This window comes from Rhinolophus ferrumequinum, chromosome 15 (assembly GCF_004115265.2).
Source record: "Rhinolophus ferrumequinum isolate MPI-CBG mRhiFer1 chromosome 15, mRhiFer1_v1.p, whole genome shotgun sequence".
NCBI classification, from domain to species: Eukaryota; Metazoa; Chordata; class Mammalia; order Chiroptera; family Rhinolophidae; genus Rhinolophus; species Rhinolophus ferrumequinum.
The window spans coordinates 36137515-36152458 of NC_046298.1; the positions used below are offsets into that span (position 1 = coordinate 36137515).

A 14944-nucleotide genomic window follows, 5' to 3' on the forward strand; every position below is an offset into this window, starting at 1 on the left:
GTCAAAGAATTTGTAGCCACCACAGAGCTTGAAGGGGGGAAAGGGATACTCCAGGTAGAGGGAGAGGGAACACCATGTAGGAAATATCTATGATGGGAGTGAGGTATGCAAGTTCAAGAAACTGAAATAAGTAATTGTAAATTGACCCCCAGCACTCCTTTTCCCTAATTTCTGCTTAATTTTTATCCATAGGACATAATCGCCTTCTATATTTTTAAGTATTTATTTTGTTCATTGTCTTCTCCTACTAGCTTTTGAGTTCCATATGGGTAGTGTATATTTCCCCTATTTTGGTTACTGATGTATCCACAAATTAAGTGATCAGAATTTTTGAATGAATGGATGGATGGATCAAGGATGTGCTTTCTAAGGTGAGAGCCTTGTTGAGGGCATGATCAATGGGAGAGTCCTCTTGGAAAGGTGGTTGTTACACAATGTTTTCTGAGCCTGGCTCAGTCAGCGATGGGAATAATTAAGATTGGCCTTATGGGAGGCAAGGAGTCAAGGCTGGGGGGCCGGCCTGTAATAGACAATAGAGAAGGCAAGGAAAATATCCCAAGACCAAGTTGCAGAGTGCCTAAAGTTATGTTCCGGGCAGGGCAGCTGAGCCAGTGGAAACTGTCCATGGACGAAATGTCAGTTTTCTGTGGGCGGGGGCAGGGTCAGGACTGACAAGGTGGGGCTAGAGGATTGAGACGCTGAAAAGCTGCTTGGGGATGCAGAAAAGCCCTGGGCCCATGGGAGGATCCAATTATGAGCGGTTAGAGGAGCGGTCACTGAGAATACTATGGGGAGGGCCTATTGCCTAGTGTTAGAAGTGTTAGAAGCAAATCATAAAGAAACTGGGAGTGTGTCTCAGGAGGGAATAACAGCCAATGAAAAGCAGTCATGGGCGCGGCGCTGTCAAACTTCTCGGGGCGGGAACGAAGAGACCGAGCCAGGGATGGGACGTAAGCTGAAGCCAATGAAAAGCTGCCAGGTGGGCGGGGCGTCTTCCTAAGGCCAAAGGTGGAGCCAATGAGGAGCGGCGCCGCGTCCCCCCTGCCCCCGCCACCGTGGGGCGCGCGCCTGAGCCACCGGCAGCCGTTAGGGGCGGAGCCTGCAGCCGCCAGCGCGCGGCTCGCGCCCTCCCCTTTGTGTCACCATGGCGGCGGCATCGGCGACGAGGACGACGACCGAGGAGTCCAGCGCGGCCAGCGCCTGAGGAGGCCACGCGACCATGGTGGTGAGAGGCCCACGCGGCCGTCAGTCCGTCCGCGTGGCAGTCTGTCCGTGCGCGGCCCCGCCCCACGCGCCCCGCCCCCGGCCCCGCCCGAGCCCGAGCCCGAGGCCTGCGCCGCCCCTCACCCCTAGTCGCGGTCCGTCTTGTACCCCGGCGCGATCTAGGGCACTTGCCCTTACCCCGGCCCCGCCCTCTCAGCGTGCGTCCCTTTCCACGCCCTGGATGGGGTGACAGTGGCCGAAGACTTGGACTTGGGAGGAGGAGGGGCTGGTCCAGGGGAGGAACCGGCATCCCCTAAGTGGCCCCTGCAAGAGGCCTGCTGAAGCTCTCTGAGTCCTCAGCAGCCCCCCTGCCAGAGCCATCCTCAGCGTCCTCACCCCAACCTCCACCCCTTCTTGGCCTAGCCCCCTCCTCCGCCTGCCACCATCCCCTTTCTTATTCTCAAGCCCCACCCCCACTCAGCTCCATCCTCAGCCTGACCCTTTTCTTCTCCTTCTCGTCATTCTCACCCCATCCCACCATCCCAGCCCCTCTCAACCAACCCTCCTCTACCCCCCATCAGCCTGAACCTTTCCCTCAGCCTCTTCAGCTGCTCCTCTCCCCTTCACTCCACCACAACCCGAAGCCCAGTCTGTACCTCCCGCTTGATCCTTGGGTCCTCTCCGTATTCTTGTCCTCATGCTCCGCCACCACCATCTCCCTCTCTCACCGTGCTGCTCCTGCTCATTCATCCATTCACTCCCTCGTTTGCTCACTTAACAGACATTCAGTGAGACCTCTTTGCAGAACCTATGCTTCAGGCACTGAGAAAGTCAGATCCCATCCTGCCTTGGGGAGCATGAGCTGGAGGGGTGACAGACCTGTGGATAAGACCCAAGGATGTACTTGGGGTTGCAGGGATATGAAGGAGGGAGAAACTAGAGTCTAGTCTGGGGCGTCCCCATCTGGTAGCTGGTTAATTTATTCATCAGGTTTTACCAGGCCCTGCTGTGCAACTGGGCTGACACTGGGCATTGGGACCCAGCGAGGAATCAGGCACAACCATACCTGTGAGGAGTACCGATCCTGTGCCCACCTCTGTGCTGGACCATGCTGGGGATCTGGGGGCTCGGCGCCAGGCCCTGATCTTGGGGAGGTCACAGTCCAGTGCGGGAGATGGACTTGTCACCAGACAGTGACATCTCAGAGTACTCCGGGCTATGATGGAGGAAGCCCAGGCATAGTTGTCAAGCCTGGGATGGCAGAACCTCAGGGGGTGGAGGAGTCTGGAGTCAGGAATAGGTGCCTGACACAGCCTGAAGGGTCAGGGAGAACTTCGGAGAGGAGGAAACATGAGAGTTGAGACCTGAGGGATGTGGAGAAGTGAACCTACTGAAAGAATGAGGAAAAGTGTTCCATGCAGAGAGAACAGCCTTTGCAAAGGCCGAGAAGGAAATGAGAAGATGATGCTTTTGTTGGACTCTTAGAAATTTGAGAGCTCTGAAAGTGGAGGCAATGGGGAGAGATGAGAATGGAGAGGTAAAGGGAGACTGAGAATTCAGACTTTATCTTGAAGACAACCGGAGCCATTGAAGGTCCATGATCAATGGAGACACAGAGGCAGATTTGTGTTGTGTGAAATTATACTGGCGCTTACTGTCAAGAAGCCAGCAGGAGGGTAGAGGTTGGAAGCAGGAAGACTGATAAAATGGGAGCTGGGATTGTCCAGACATTGATGAGAGATGTGGAGAGGCACAATTGGCAGATGACTATAAGCTGCAGGGGCTACAGGAGGGGTTTAAACCTGGGGACAGGGTACCAGCCTGCTCTCTCCCCGCCTCACCCTCGGCCCCAGCTCTTCCAGCCCCCTACCCCAGGCCACACAGGAAGAAGAAGGCCTATGCTCAGCCTGGCCTTCACCTCCCCCTGACCTACCCTGCTACTCCATGCTAATGGCAATGTGTGGAGTGATTCAAGCCTCTAGGCCCAGGCTGGCAAATAACAATGCTCCCCTTGTCCTTCTCTGCTCCCATCCCTGGGGGCCTCTGATTCTTCTTTCTGCTCTACAGGCTCGAAGCACTGACAGCCTGGATGGCCCAGGAGAGGGCTCAGTGCAGCCCCTGCCCCCCACTGGGGGGCCCAGTGTGAAGGGGAAGCCTGGGAAGAGGTGAGAGGTGAGGGAAAGGCTCAGCTTAGGAGGGTGCCAAGCACAGGAGCCACTAGTAATATGTCACCTGTCCCCCAGGCTCTCGGCTCCTCGAGGTCCCTTCCCCCGGCTGGCTGACTGTGCCCATTTCCACTATGAGAATGTTGACTTTGGCCACATACAGGTATGAGGGTTTGCACGCTGTTAGGAAGGTGAGAACCCACCCAATCTTGAAGCAATACCAACCACCCTATCCCTGAGACCTGTCCTTGGGACTGGCTGCTCCCCATCTGATCAGTCAGTGGCAGCAGTTGCAGGGCCGAAGGGGAGAACTGTTTATTCATTCATTCGTTTATTCATTTAGCAACAACTTTTTGTTAGCTATATGCTCTGTGCCAGGACCCTGTACCCTGACTGACATATCACCAGGCCCTGCCCTTGGGGAACACAACCCATACCTAAATAATGCCAGCCTGGAGGGGTCAGGACTGGAACAAAAGCGAGGCCCTCACCTGGGCCTGTCTTTCCCTCTACAGCTCCTGCTATCTCCAGGGCGTGAGGGCCCCAGCTTCTCTGGAGAGAATGAGCTGGTGTTTGGAGTGCAGGTGACCTGTCAGGTGAGGCCACCCCTGCCTTTCATCTAGCCTGGAGGACTGGTCGCCATTGTCCTCAGCTCACTGAAATGGGACCACTGCTCCCTTCTGTCCTTCCTGCTCCCACAGGGCCGTTCCTGGCCAGTTCTCCGCAGTTATGATGACTTCCGTTCCCTGGACGCCCACCTCCACCGGTGCATATTTGACCGGAGGTTTTCCTGTCTCCCAGAGCTTCCCCCACCCCCAGAGGGTGCCAGGGCTGCCCAGGTAAATGGCTTGTTTTCCTAGCTCCTTCCTCAGCCATGCTGTGTCTTCATCAGCGATGTGGAAAACCATTAAGGCAGGGGGACCGATAATTATTTAAAAACGAGTATGACCTGAGTCCCAGCCAATCAGAATGGAGAGGCCCAGAATGGAGAGGCCCTAGAACTGCAGCATGGTTCTGGAGGCTCCCTTGAGTTTTAGGATCATGGGAAGTTTGGGGGGGTTCCATGGGCAGGTCCACATGGCCAGACCAATGGGGGCACATAGGAGTTTGGCATACCCTATTTACGAACTGATATGGCAATATTTTATACTTAACAGCAGAGCAGAATCCATGTATTCAGGTTGAATTTCTGTCCTGCCCAGAGGTGATCTAGGGCAGCATAGGAGAGCAGTAGGTTCTCTTGGGGTTTCCTCACAAGAGCCCACCCTGACAACCTGCCCACAGATGCTGGTGCCACTGCTGCTGCAATACCTGGAGACCCTGTCAGGACTGGTGGACAGTAATCTCAACTGTGGGCCTGTGCTCACCTGGATGGAGGTGGGCCCAGGCAGCAGAGCTTGGAGTTGGGAGTGAGTGAGGCATGTCTGAGCAGCAAGAAACAGCCTGGAAATGTGTGTGGGCACAGGAAAGAAACAAGCCAGAGTGGAGGAGGCACTGGTATTTCAGTGTCTGTGTGGGCGCATGCCTGTGAGAGAGAATGAGCGTGTGTTTGTGTGCGTGTGTGTGTGTGTGTGTGTTAGCAGGTGTTGGGCTGTGAGGGTTGGGGATGTAAGGATTTCAAGGTGTATCAGTTAAAAATAGGTTTGGTTGTAACAGAACGCCTATGAGTGACTTAACCCAGCGGCTTTTTGGATAGCAGATGTGCAGCCTCTGCTGTGGAGGCTGAGGGTGCAGGATTGTATTAGGAGGGATTCAGGGCAGGGGAGTCCTGGGGCATGAGATGGGAAGGGAGGGGCTTTGTTTTGGAAGGGGCACGGATTTAGGTGTTTGACCTATAGCTCTGAGTGACTGGGGCTCTTAGGTCAGGGACAAGTGGGCATGGAGACACCTTCTCTGCCTTTATTATGTCCTGGCCTTTCTCGGCCACATTCCCACTCATTTCAGCTGGACAATCATGGCCGGCGACTGCTCCTGAGTGAGGAGGCCTCACTCAATATCCCTGCGGTGGCCGCTGCCCATGTGGTGAAACGGTACACAGCCCAAGCACCAGACGAGCTGTCCTTCGAGGTGAGGCTGTGGGGGAGCAGACTCCAGAGCTGGACTCCCCACTTCCCAGCCGCTTCTGACCCTCCCTCCTCTCCTCCGCCCACTCCCAGGTAGGAGACATCGTCTCAGTGATCGACATGCCTCCCACAGAGGATCGGAGCTGGTGGCGGGGCAAGCGAGGCTTCCAGGTGAGCCTGGCTTGGGGTGGACAGGTAAGGCTAGGGCACCACACCAAGCTAGGAAGGCCCAGGCACTGACCCTGAACCCTCCTCAGGTCGGTTTCTTCCCCAGCGAGTGTGTGGAGCTGTTCACAGAGCGGCCCAGTCCAGGACTCAAGGGGGGTAAGTGCCAAGGGCAAAGTGGGGAGGCCTTCCTGCATCCTTTGTCTGTTGTTCATCCTTCCCACCCATCGTTCACCCCACAGATGCCGACGGTCTCCCATGTGGTGTCCCGGCTCCCCAGGGTGTCTCCTCTCTGACCTCAGGTAATGGAAACAAGGGGCCAGGCCCCTGCCCCCCATCCCACTAGACTGGTGGCTGCACTGACCCTTTGTGATCTGCCTTTACCCCCACAGCTGTGCCCCGGCCACGTGGGAAGCTGGCTGGCCTGCTGCGCACCTTCATGCGCTCCCGCCCTTCTCGGCAGCGGCTGCGACAGCGGGGCATCCTGCGGCAGAGGGTGTTCGGCTGTGACCTGGGAGAGCACCTCAGCAACTCGGGCCAGGACGGTGAGGTCCAGGCCTGCCTACCCAGCCCACCCCTCCTACCCAGGATGCCACCTCCCCAGCCCTGACCCCACTGCTTTCTCCCAGTGCCCCAGGTACTTCGCTGCTGCTCTGAGTTTATCGAGGCCCACGGGGTGGTAGATGGAATCTATCGGCTCTCCGGCGTGTCATCCAATATCCAGAGGCTACGGTGAGGGCCTTTCACCAACCCCTTCTCTCCACAAATTTTTACTGAGCATCATCTCTAGTCTCGGCCCCGTGCCATGTGCTGGGGACACAGTTCTTGGGAGTTAGGAGGGCATAGAACAGGGCTGGACCAGGGCTGGAGGCAGGGAGGGTTTCTTTGAGGAAGTTACACCCCACCTGAGACCTGAGAGGTGAGAGCAGAATGAGCACTAGAAGCAGAGGGATCACCTTCATTGAGCACCTGCCACATGCCAAGCACCAGACACTGAGGACACAGTGGTGAAGGAGGACTAGAGACTCCCACGCTCATGGGGAACACGTGCTGGAGGGAATGACACAGAAATGAGAGAGTTTACTAGTAGGTGACAAGTGCTGTGAAGAACAAGATATTGGGAGGTAAGCAGGATCATAACAAATCCAGGAGGGGTCCTACAGTTTGAAATAGGGCAGACAGAGAAGGCCTCCTGAGAGAGAGCTCCCTCGGGACCATGCGAGGGAGTGAGCGTGCCATGTGTTTGTCCTGGGAAAAGCATTCATGGTAGAGGGAACAGACATTCCCAACAGGAAAGCAGAAGGAGAGGATTGATGTCTGGGAAGTAATTAGGAGCAAAGCGTGCAAGGCCTTTTTGATGACTGTTAAGATTTTGGCTTTTACTTGGAATGAGGGGGGACCCACAGGAGGGTTCTTAGCCAAGGAGGGACAGTGCGCATGACAGTTGGGAAACAGTGAGACACAAGCATTGAGGCTAACAGGGCTATGAGGAAGAGCACGGAGCCTGGGGGCAGTGAGAGATGCAGCGTGAGGTCAAGTGTATTGAGCGTTTGCCCTTGAGCAGTAGGACACCACCAGACAGTTGGGAGGAGGGGGCTGCTGGGATTTCAGGCATGTTTTCCAGTGACCTCTTGAAGCCAAGAGAATGGTACAACTTGGTGTAAGGTGCAGGGATACGCTCTGGAGTCAGATGGCCTTGGGTGGCTATAGGCAGGGGCACCTCCCACCTGAGCCTTAGTGTCCTCTGTAAAATGGAGCACCCTTGTCTTTGGTACACAGGGTTGTTACAGGTGCAGTAAGGCTCTGCCTCAGAAGAGCCCAGCACAGGAAGAGGGTTGCATCCCTCTGTGGACAGCGGGGGTAGGGCAGGGAGGGCACGGCCCAGTAGGCCAGCTCTGACCCAAGTCTTCCTCCTCCTTGGCCTGGTGGCCTCAGGCATGAGTTTGACAGTGAGAGGATCCCTGAACTGTCTGGCCCCGCCTTCCTGCAGGACATCCACAGTGTGTCCTCCCTCTGCAAGCTCTATTTCCGAGAGCTGCCCAACCCGTTGCTCACATATCAGCTCTACGGGAAGTTCAGTGTGAGTAAGGGAGCTGGCAAGGTTGGAGGGTGCTGGGATGCATTGGGCCCAGACCCCATCTCACCTGTGCACAATTTTAGGAGGCCATGTCGGTGCCCGGGGAGGAGGAACGCCTGGTGCGTGTCCACGACGTCATCCAGCAGCTGCCCCCACCGCACTACAGGTAAACCATGACGGACAGGGAAGGGCTGTGGTGGGCTCCCAAGGGTGTTGAGGCTCAGGTGTCCCCCTCTATTCCTACTTCCAGGACTCTGGAATACCTGCTGAGGCACTTGGCCCGCATGGCAAGACACAGTGCCAACACCAGCATGCATGCCCGCAACCTGGCCATCGTCTGGGCACCCAACCTGCTACGGTAAGATGGCAGCTCACCAGCCTGCCACCCACAACTCCCTCCCATAGGCTGAGCCCCAAGTCTGCCCCCTCCCCCCACCCCCTCCCCAGGAACCCACCCAAATTTTGTTATCTTGTTCATTTCATTCAACATATATTAAGTACCTTCTGTGTGCCAGCCCCTGTTCTCAGCACTGGGGACAGAGTAGTGAGCAAGATTCTCATGGGGGAGGTGGACAATGAACCATTAACAAGAAAATACAGACTGTGGTCTGATAGTGGCGAGTGGCAAGGAGAAGGATTACAAAGCAGGGAAGGGGGATGCACAGGGCCATGGCATTCCAGAATGTTTAGATAGAGTGGAAAGGAAGGCTTCAGCAAGAAGTCTTCTGTGGCCATTAGCAGGGTAAGCCTCAGACAGGCAAGCTCTCTGTCCTAAATAAAATAGGTGGTACAGCCTATGGTGGGTATAAGAACTATGGTGAAAAAGAAACAAAGACAGACTGGAGTAGAGGTTTATAATTTTAAATAAGGTGGATAGGGAAGACTCCACTGAGAATGTAACATTTGAGTCAAGATCTGTAGAAGGTGAGAGAGGGACCCAGGTGGATATCTGGGGAGGAGCAAACCAGGCAAAGGGAACAGCAAGTGCAAAAGTCCTGGGGCTGGGTCAGGAAGAACAGCAGGGAGGCCAGTGCGGCTGGAGCTGAGTGAGTGAGCTAGTGAGTGTGAGTGGCTGAGGGGAGGAGATGACGAGGTTAGAGAGATGATGGGGTACCAGATAGAGGAGTGACGGATGGCTTCTGGGTCATCATGAGGCCTTGGCTTTTACCAGGAATGAGATGCAGCCAGCTGAGAGCTCTGAGCTGGGAGGGCCTTAACCTGACTCAGGTCTTCACAGGCTCCCTGCAGCTGTGCAGGAGAAGCAGTCTGGGAGTGGGGGTGGGAGCAAGAGACCAGGGAGGGGAGGGTTGTGAGGTCTGGGAGGGAGAGGCTGGAGGCTCCGCCAGAGTGGGGCAGTGGAGGGGAGGGGAGAAGAATTTCGATTCCAGACAGATTTGTGGGTGGAGCTCACAGGGTTTGGGAACAGATTGGATGTGGGTGCGAGGGAAAGAGAGGGGTCAAGAACAATTCCAAGGTGTTTGACCGCATTGACTGAGATGGGGAAGGTTTGGAGAAAGGTTAAGAACTCAGTTCTAGATGTGATCAATTTGAGAAGGTCAGAGGTGTTGAATGACAGTCATTACTTCTGTCGGCTCCCCACCTCACCTACCCAGAATTCCCCAGCTGTGGCTCAAGGCACCTGGCCTCCCTCTCCCTCCTCCCATCAGGTCCATGGAGCTGGAGTCAGTGGGGCTGGGTGGAGCAGCGGCCTTCCGGGAGGTGCGTGTGCAGTCAGTGGTGGTGGAATTCCTGCTCACCCACGTGGATGTCCTATTCAGTGACACCTTCACCTCTGCTGGCCTCGACCCTGCAGGTATGCTCATCCCACCCCCTGATATCCTGGCTACTGCCTCCTCACTGTCAGGGCCGCAGTGGGAGGGCAGGTGGGCTCCAGCCCTGTCCCTCCCCACTAAAGCTGGACCTCCCTCCAGGCTATTTGAGGACCCCGCCCCGGCCTCTCCCTCCCCTCCCCACCCTTCTCATTTCAGCTCCTACGCTCAGGATCCCCACTTCCTGGCCCGGACATCGGTCTTCTTTCACCCCTTGTAGCTCCTGGGGGCACTTGGGGCCAGGGGTCCACCTGGGAGGAGGTGGGAGGTCCCCAGACTTGACCCTGCCCCGGCCCCACCCAGACTCCCTGCCCTGCCCCGGACCCCAGCCCAGTCAGGATTCAGCACATCGGAGGGCCCTCTGGCCCGAGGTAACTGAAGCCAGAGCTGCTGCCCTCGCTAGCTGCTGGGAGCTGCCTCATCAGCTGGTTCCGCCTCACTCCTCCTCCTCACCTGCCTGCTGCCCACCCATTCCTGCCTGATCCTCTCTGGTCCCCTGCCTTGCCAGCCCGGGGGGCACGCTTTGGGGCCGGGGCTTGGGCTGTAGCGCTTGGCTTTGCCTGTGGCCTTGAATGGCCCCTGCGCTGACGGCTGCCCGCTTTCCCAACTCCCCAGGCCGCTGCCTCCTCCCCAGGCCCAAGTCCCTTGCGGGCAGCGGCCCCTCCACTCGCCTGCTGACACTGGAGGAAGCCCAGGCTCGTACCCAGGGCCGGCTGGGGACACCTACTGAGTCCACAGCTCCCAAGGCCTCAGCCTCACCTGTGGAAAGGTGAGTGGAATGCCAGGGAGTGGACGGACTAGCTTGGAGGCCCCAGCTCCTCAGACTGCCTCCTGTGTCTCACCCAAACCCCAGGAGGAAAGGGGAGAGAGGCGAGAAACAGCGGAAGCCAGGAGGTAGCAGCTGGAAGACCTTCTTTGCATTGGGCCGGGGCCCCAGCATCCCCCGAAAGAAGCCTCTTCCCTGGCTCGGGGGCACACGCACCCCGCCGCAGCCTTCAGGTCAGAAGTTAGGCAGTTGGCATGGTGATGGGGGATGCACTCTGGATTGTCCCTGCGATCGTTCTACCTCTCCTTGCAGGCAGCCGACCTGACACAGTCACACTTAGATCTGCCAAGAGTGAGGAGTCTCTGTCATCGCAGGCCAGTGGGGCTGGTGAGCTCACGGTGGCCTGGCCTGTGCCCGGGGGGTCTGGGAAGGGTTGGAGCCCTGAGCTGGCCTCGAAATGCTGTACTTCAAATTTAGGGGTCTTGGGGTTTTTTTCAGTTTTTTAATCTGGACATCAGATACAATGAGTTGGATAAAACATCACCCTTGGTTCATGACACACTGTGATCATTGGTCCATACAGGATCCTTTTAAATAAGTCTTTTATTCATTCCTTTTGAATAAATTTAAATATATAATGAACATCTATGAACCCACTGGCCAGAACTGAAAGAGCCCCACGACCTTACCTGTAAGCTCCTCCCGTTTCCCACCTGCTGCCTCCCCACTAGAGGCATCCTTCTGATTTGACGGTCGTCATCTCCCTGTTTTTAAGGTTTTATCCTGTGCAGGTATATGTGTAACTACATGCTGCACAGTTCTAGTCATTTGGAAACTTGAATTAAATGTATCATAAGAAAGGGGGTATCATGCTGTCTGTGGAACTTGACTGTCACCACTGCGTTACAGACTACTATCCGTGTTGCCAGGTGTAGCTCACTCTCCTCTGCTGCTCTCTATTGTTCCATGTGGATATCCCCTCGGGAGTTGCTTGTCCATCCTACTCCTGATGGATTTGGGGGCTCTTATGAGCACTCCCGGCCATGCCCGCACTCCTGAGAGCTGTACACACACCCAGGAGTGGCGGTACATACTCTAGGGTATGCTCATGTTCAACTGAACAAGACAAGGCCCAATTGTTTTCCAAACGTGGTTGCCCCCATCTGTACTCCCAGCAGCCTTGTTTGAGATCCTGCTGGTCTCATGCTCACAACCTGTGGGGTTGTCAGACTTCGTTCTGGCTTTTGGGTCTGGAATGGTTCTCCTCGTGGACTTGCCATTCATTTCCTTTATCACCGTGAGTCTGAACAGCTCTCCCTGGGTTTGCAGCCACGGTGACCCTATGCAGGGATGTGCCTCTGCCTGTTATTTCCCCAACTTCCTGGGTTGTGTGCCCTATTCTCACTGATGTAAGGGGATGTAAAGTTGTGAGCCCTGACCCCTAACTGACCCCCACTACCCCTCTCCAGGCCTCCAGAGGCTACACAGGCTACGGCGACCCCACTCTAGCAGTGATGCTTTTCCTGTGGGCCCGGCCCCCGCTGGCTCCTGTGAGAGCCTGTCCTCGTCCTCCTCCTCTGCGTCGACCTCCTCCTCCGAGGCCTCCGAGTCGTCCGAGCCCTCAGCAGCTGGGCTCGGGGCACTCTCCGGTTCCCCCTCACACCGAACTTCAGCCTGGCTGGATGATGGTGACGAGCTGGACTTCAGCCCACCCCGCTGCCTAGAGGGGCTCCGAGGGCTTGACTTTGATCCCCTTACCTTTCGCTGCAGCAGCCCCACCCCAGGGGACCCCGCACCTCCTGCCAGCCCAGCCCCCCCAGCCCCCGCTTCTGCCTTCCCACCCAGGGCAACCCCCCAGGCCCTCTCACCCCGTGGGCCCACCAGCCCTGCCTCACCCACTGCCCTGGACATCTCAGAGCCCCTGGCTGTATCAGTGCCACCTGCTGTCCTGGAGCTGTTGGGGGCTGGGGGAACACCTGCCTCAGTCACCCCAACGCCAGCACTCAGCCCCAGCCCAGGCCTGCGCCCCCATCTCATCCCCCTACTGCTTCATGGAACTGAAGCCCAGCTGAGTGACACCTGCCAACAGGAGATCTGCAGCAAGCTGGCACTACCGGGCCCCCGGGGAGCCCAAGGCCAGCCTGGTGAGTCCTATTCTGCCCCCCTCACACCCTCACAGACTCAGGCTGTGCCCAAGACCTGGCTGACACGCCTTCCCATTCCTCTCTGTGTAGGGCCTGGAATGGATTCACCGATGCTTCCGTCACCCCTATCCCTTCTGCGCCCTGGGGGAGCCCCGCCTCCACCCCCCAAGAACCCAGCACGCCTCATGGCCCTGGCCCTGGCTGAGCGGGCTCAGCAGGTGGCCCAGAGACAGAACCAACAGGAACATGGGAGCAGCCCATCTGCTCCGCACTCCCCTTTCTGCCGCTCACTGTCCCTGGAGGTGGGCTGTAAGCCCCCGGGGTCCTCAGGGAATGGGCCACCCTTCAACTCCCTAGCCCACCCAGGTGTCTGGGCTCCAGGACCCCTACCCTCCCTACCAAGGCAACAAAGTGATGGGAGCCAGCGGCCCACAGGGATCTCAAGGAGGGGACGCAGAGGCCCTGCGCAGGTCAGTGCCCAGCCCAGGACAGGCGGGGGCTGAAGGGATGTGCCAGAGACATCAGCCCAGTTCCCGTGTTCTGTCTCCTCGCAGGTTCCTGCTTCTGTGAGAACCCCTGGCGGCTTCTCTTCAGCCCCCCGAGAGTGCTTGCCACCCTTTCTTGGGGTCCCCAAACCAGGCTTGTACCCCCTGGCCTCCCCATCCTTCCAGCCCAGCTCCCCATCCCCAGTCTGGAGGAGTTCCTTGGGTCCCCCTGCGCCACTTGACAGGGGAGAGAACCTGTACTATGAGATCGAGGCAGGTGATGGCTCCCACTACTCTGGCCCCAGCCGGTCCTGGAGTCCCTTTTGCTCCATGCCGCCAGATAGGCTCAACGCCTCATATGGCATACTTCGCCAGTCACCACCGCTCCACAGGTCCCCTGACTTCCTGCTCAGCTACCCACCACCCGCCTCCTCCTTTCCCCATAACCACCTGGGCTATTCAGCCCCTCAGTACCCTGCCCGGCATTCCACCCGGCCGGAGCCCCTCTATGTCAACCTAGCCCTAGGGCCCAGGGGTCCATCACCTGCCTCTTCCAGCTCCTCCTCCCCTCCTGCTCACCCCCGTAGCCATTCAGATCCTGGCCCCCCAGCTCCCCACCTCCCCCAGAAACAGCGGGCCCCCTGGGGCCCCCATACCCCTCACAGGGTGCCTGGGCCCTGGGGCCCTCCTGAGCCTCTCCTGTTCTACAGGGCAGCCCCCCCAGCCTATGGGAGGGGTGGTGAGCACCACCGAGGGACCTTGTACAGGAATGGGGGGCAAGGAAGGGAGGGGGCTGGTCCCCCACCCCCCTACCCCACTCCCAGCTGGTCCCTCCACTCTGAGGGCCAGACTCGAAGCTACTGCTGAGCCAGAGCTGCAAGAGACCTTCCTCCCTTCTCTCTCCCTCACTGATCTTGGCCCAACCCAATCCCTTATTTTGTATTTTCTTGAGCTTCTGATCCCTGCCCCAGGTTTCTAACTTTGTAACTTGCTTCTGATGTGGGTCCCTAACCTGTTATCATGGCTTCCCTACCCTGGGCTAAGGGGCACACCCATCCCCCCAGCATGTCCTGTCCTGTGCACAGGGCATGGGGAACAACTCCTGATCATCTCCCCCGACATACCCCACTAAACCATCTGACAAAATTAATGAATAAAAATGTGAAAATGTGACTGCTACTGTCATGCTGGAGCGGTGAACAAAGAGGCAGAGACAGATTAGTTGCTCTATCATTTTATTTCATTTTATCATTTCAGCAGGTGTTGAGTGGAGAGTCCCTCTTGGGAGGCTCTGAGGGGAGCTATCTGCAGAGGAGGCCATGGGCGCCCTAAGAATCTGAGTCAGGAGTAGGGTCACGGCTGGGCCTGTCTCCAAAATGGCATTCCCCTTGCAGCTCTGCTATGATCTCCAGCAGATCCATCTTGGGGAGTAGTGAAGTAGGGCTGGACCGAGGGTTACCACAGTGCTGAGGAAGGGGCCCAGAGGCCCTCCCAGCAGGGCCCATTTCTCACTTCTGCATGCTGGAGAAGGGACCTCTCAGAGGATCAGCTCAGAGCTAGCCTCCTGCAGGGAAAAAGGCTGAAGCTGCCAGCCGGTGGCCATGGAGCTCAGGATGAGCCTAGGTGGAGGATGGGGTGAGAGATGGGCTCAGGGTCTTGAGCTTCACCTGCCCTGTGGCCTTCCCTGCCAGCAGCTTCCAGGGTATGGGAAGCCTCCCTATGGGTCAGCAGGCAAGAGGTGGGCTTCTAGGGCTGGGGGTCCAGCCGGGCAGCCCTGAGTGTGGGCCACCACAGCCTCTGCAGGGCTGGCATGTTGGCTGAGAATTTCTGCTCACACTGCTCCACAAAGCCCTGGTTCCCAGCAGGGAGGCTGGGTCCTGAAGGCTGGAGTGCAGGGCAGGATCCTGGGGGAACCAGTGTTGGTCAGGGGTCACAGGTCAGTCAGGGGACGTTTGGGGTCCCATGGGGGTCCCTGGTCAGAGGAGAGACAGCCAGTTAAATTGGGGTTGGTAACAATGGGGGAAGGTGTCACAGGTTAGGGATTGGA

At 57.4% G+C, this 14944-nt stretch overlaps 1 protein-coding gene across 1 annotated transcript; it reads left to right on the forward strand.

Annotated features, from left to right (window-relative positions):
• Nucleotides 1-1044: 1044 nt before the first annotated feature.
• On the forward strand, nt 1045-14061 carry ARHGAP33 (Rho GTPase activating protein 33). Its single transcript, XM_033128377.1, has 22 exons — nt 1045-1225; nt 3271-3368; nt 3447-3531; nt 3884-3964; nt 4070-4207; nt 4653-4745; nt 5313-5435; nt 5525-5602; nt 5689-5755; nt 5839-5898; nt 5989-6141; nt 6226-6328; nt 7532-7676; nt 7757-7839; nt 7924-8031; nt 9341-9486; nt 10118-10271; nt 10356-10501; nt 10581-10655; nt 11738-12412; nt 12503-12882; nt 12967-14061. Exons 1-22 carry the CDS (start codon nt 1220-1222, stop codon nt 13762-13764), a joined length of 3795 nt encoding a protein of 1264 aa, XP_032984268.1. The 5' UTR covers nt 1045-1219; the 3' UTR covers nt 13765-14061.
• The last annotated feature ends 883 nt before the right edge of the window (nt 14062-14944 follow it).

Coding starts and splice junctions, on each gene's coding strand:
- ARHGAP33 (XM_033128377.1), top strand. Junction 5,756..5,838: donor CAGTCCAGGACTCAAGGGGG/GTAAGTGCCAAG, acceptor TTCACCCCACAG/ATGCCGACGGTCTCCCATGT. Junction 10,272..10,355: donor TCAGCCTCACCTGTGGAAAG/GTGAGTGGAATG, acceptor CCCAAACCCCAG/GAGGAAAGGGGAGAGAGGCG.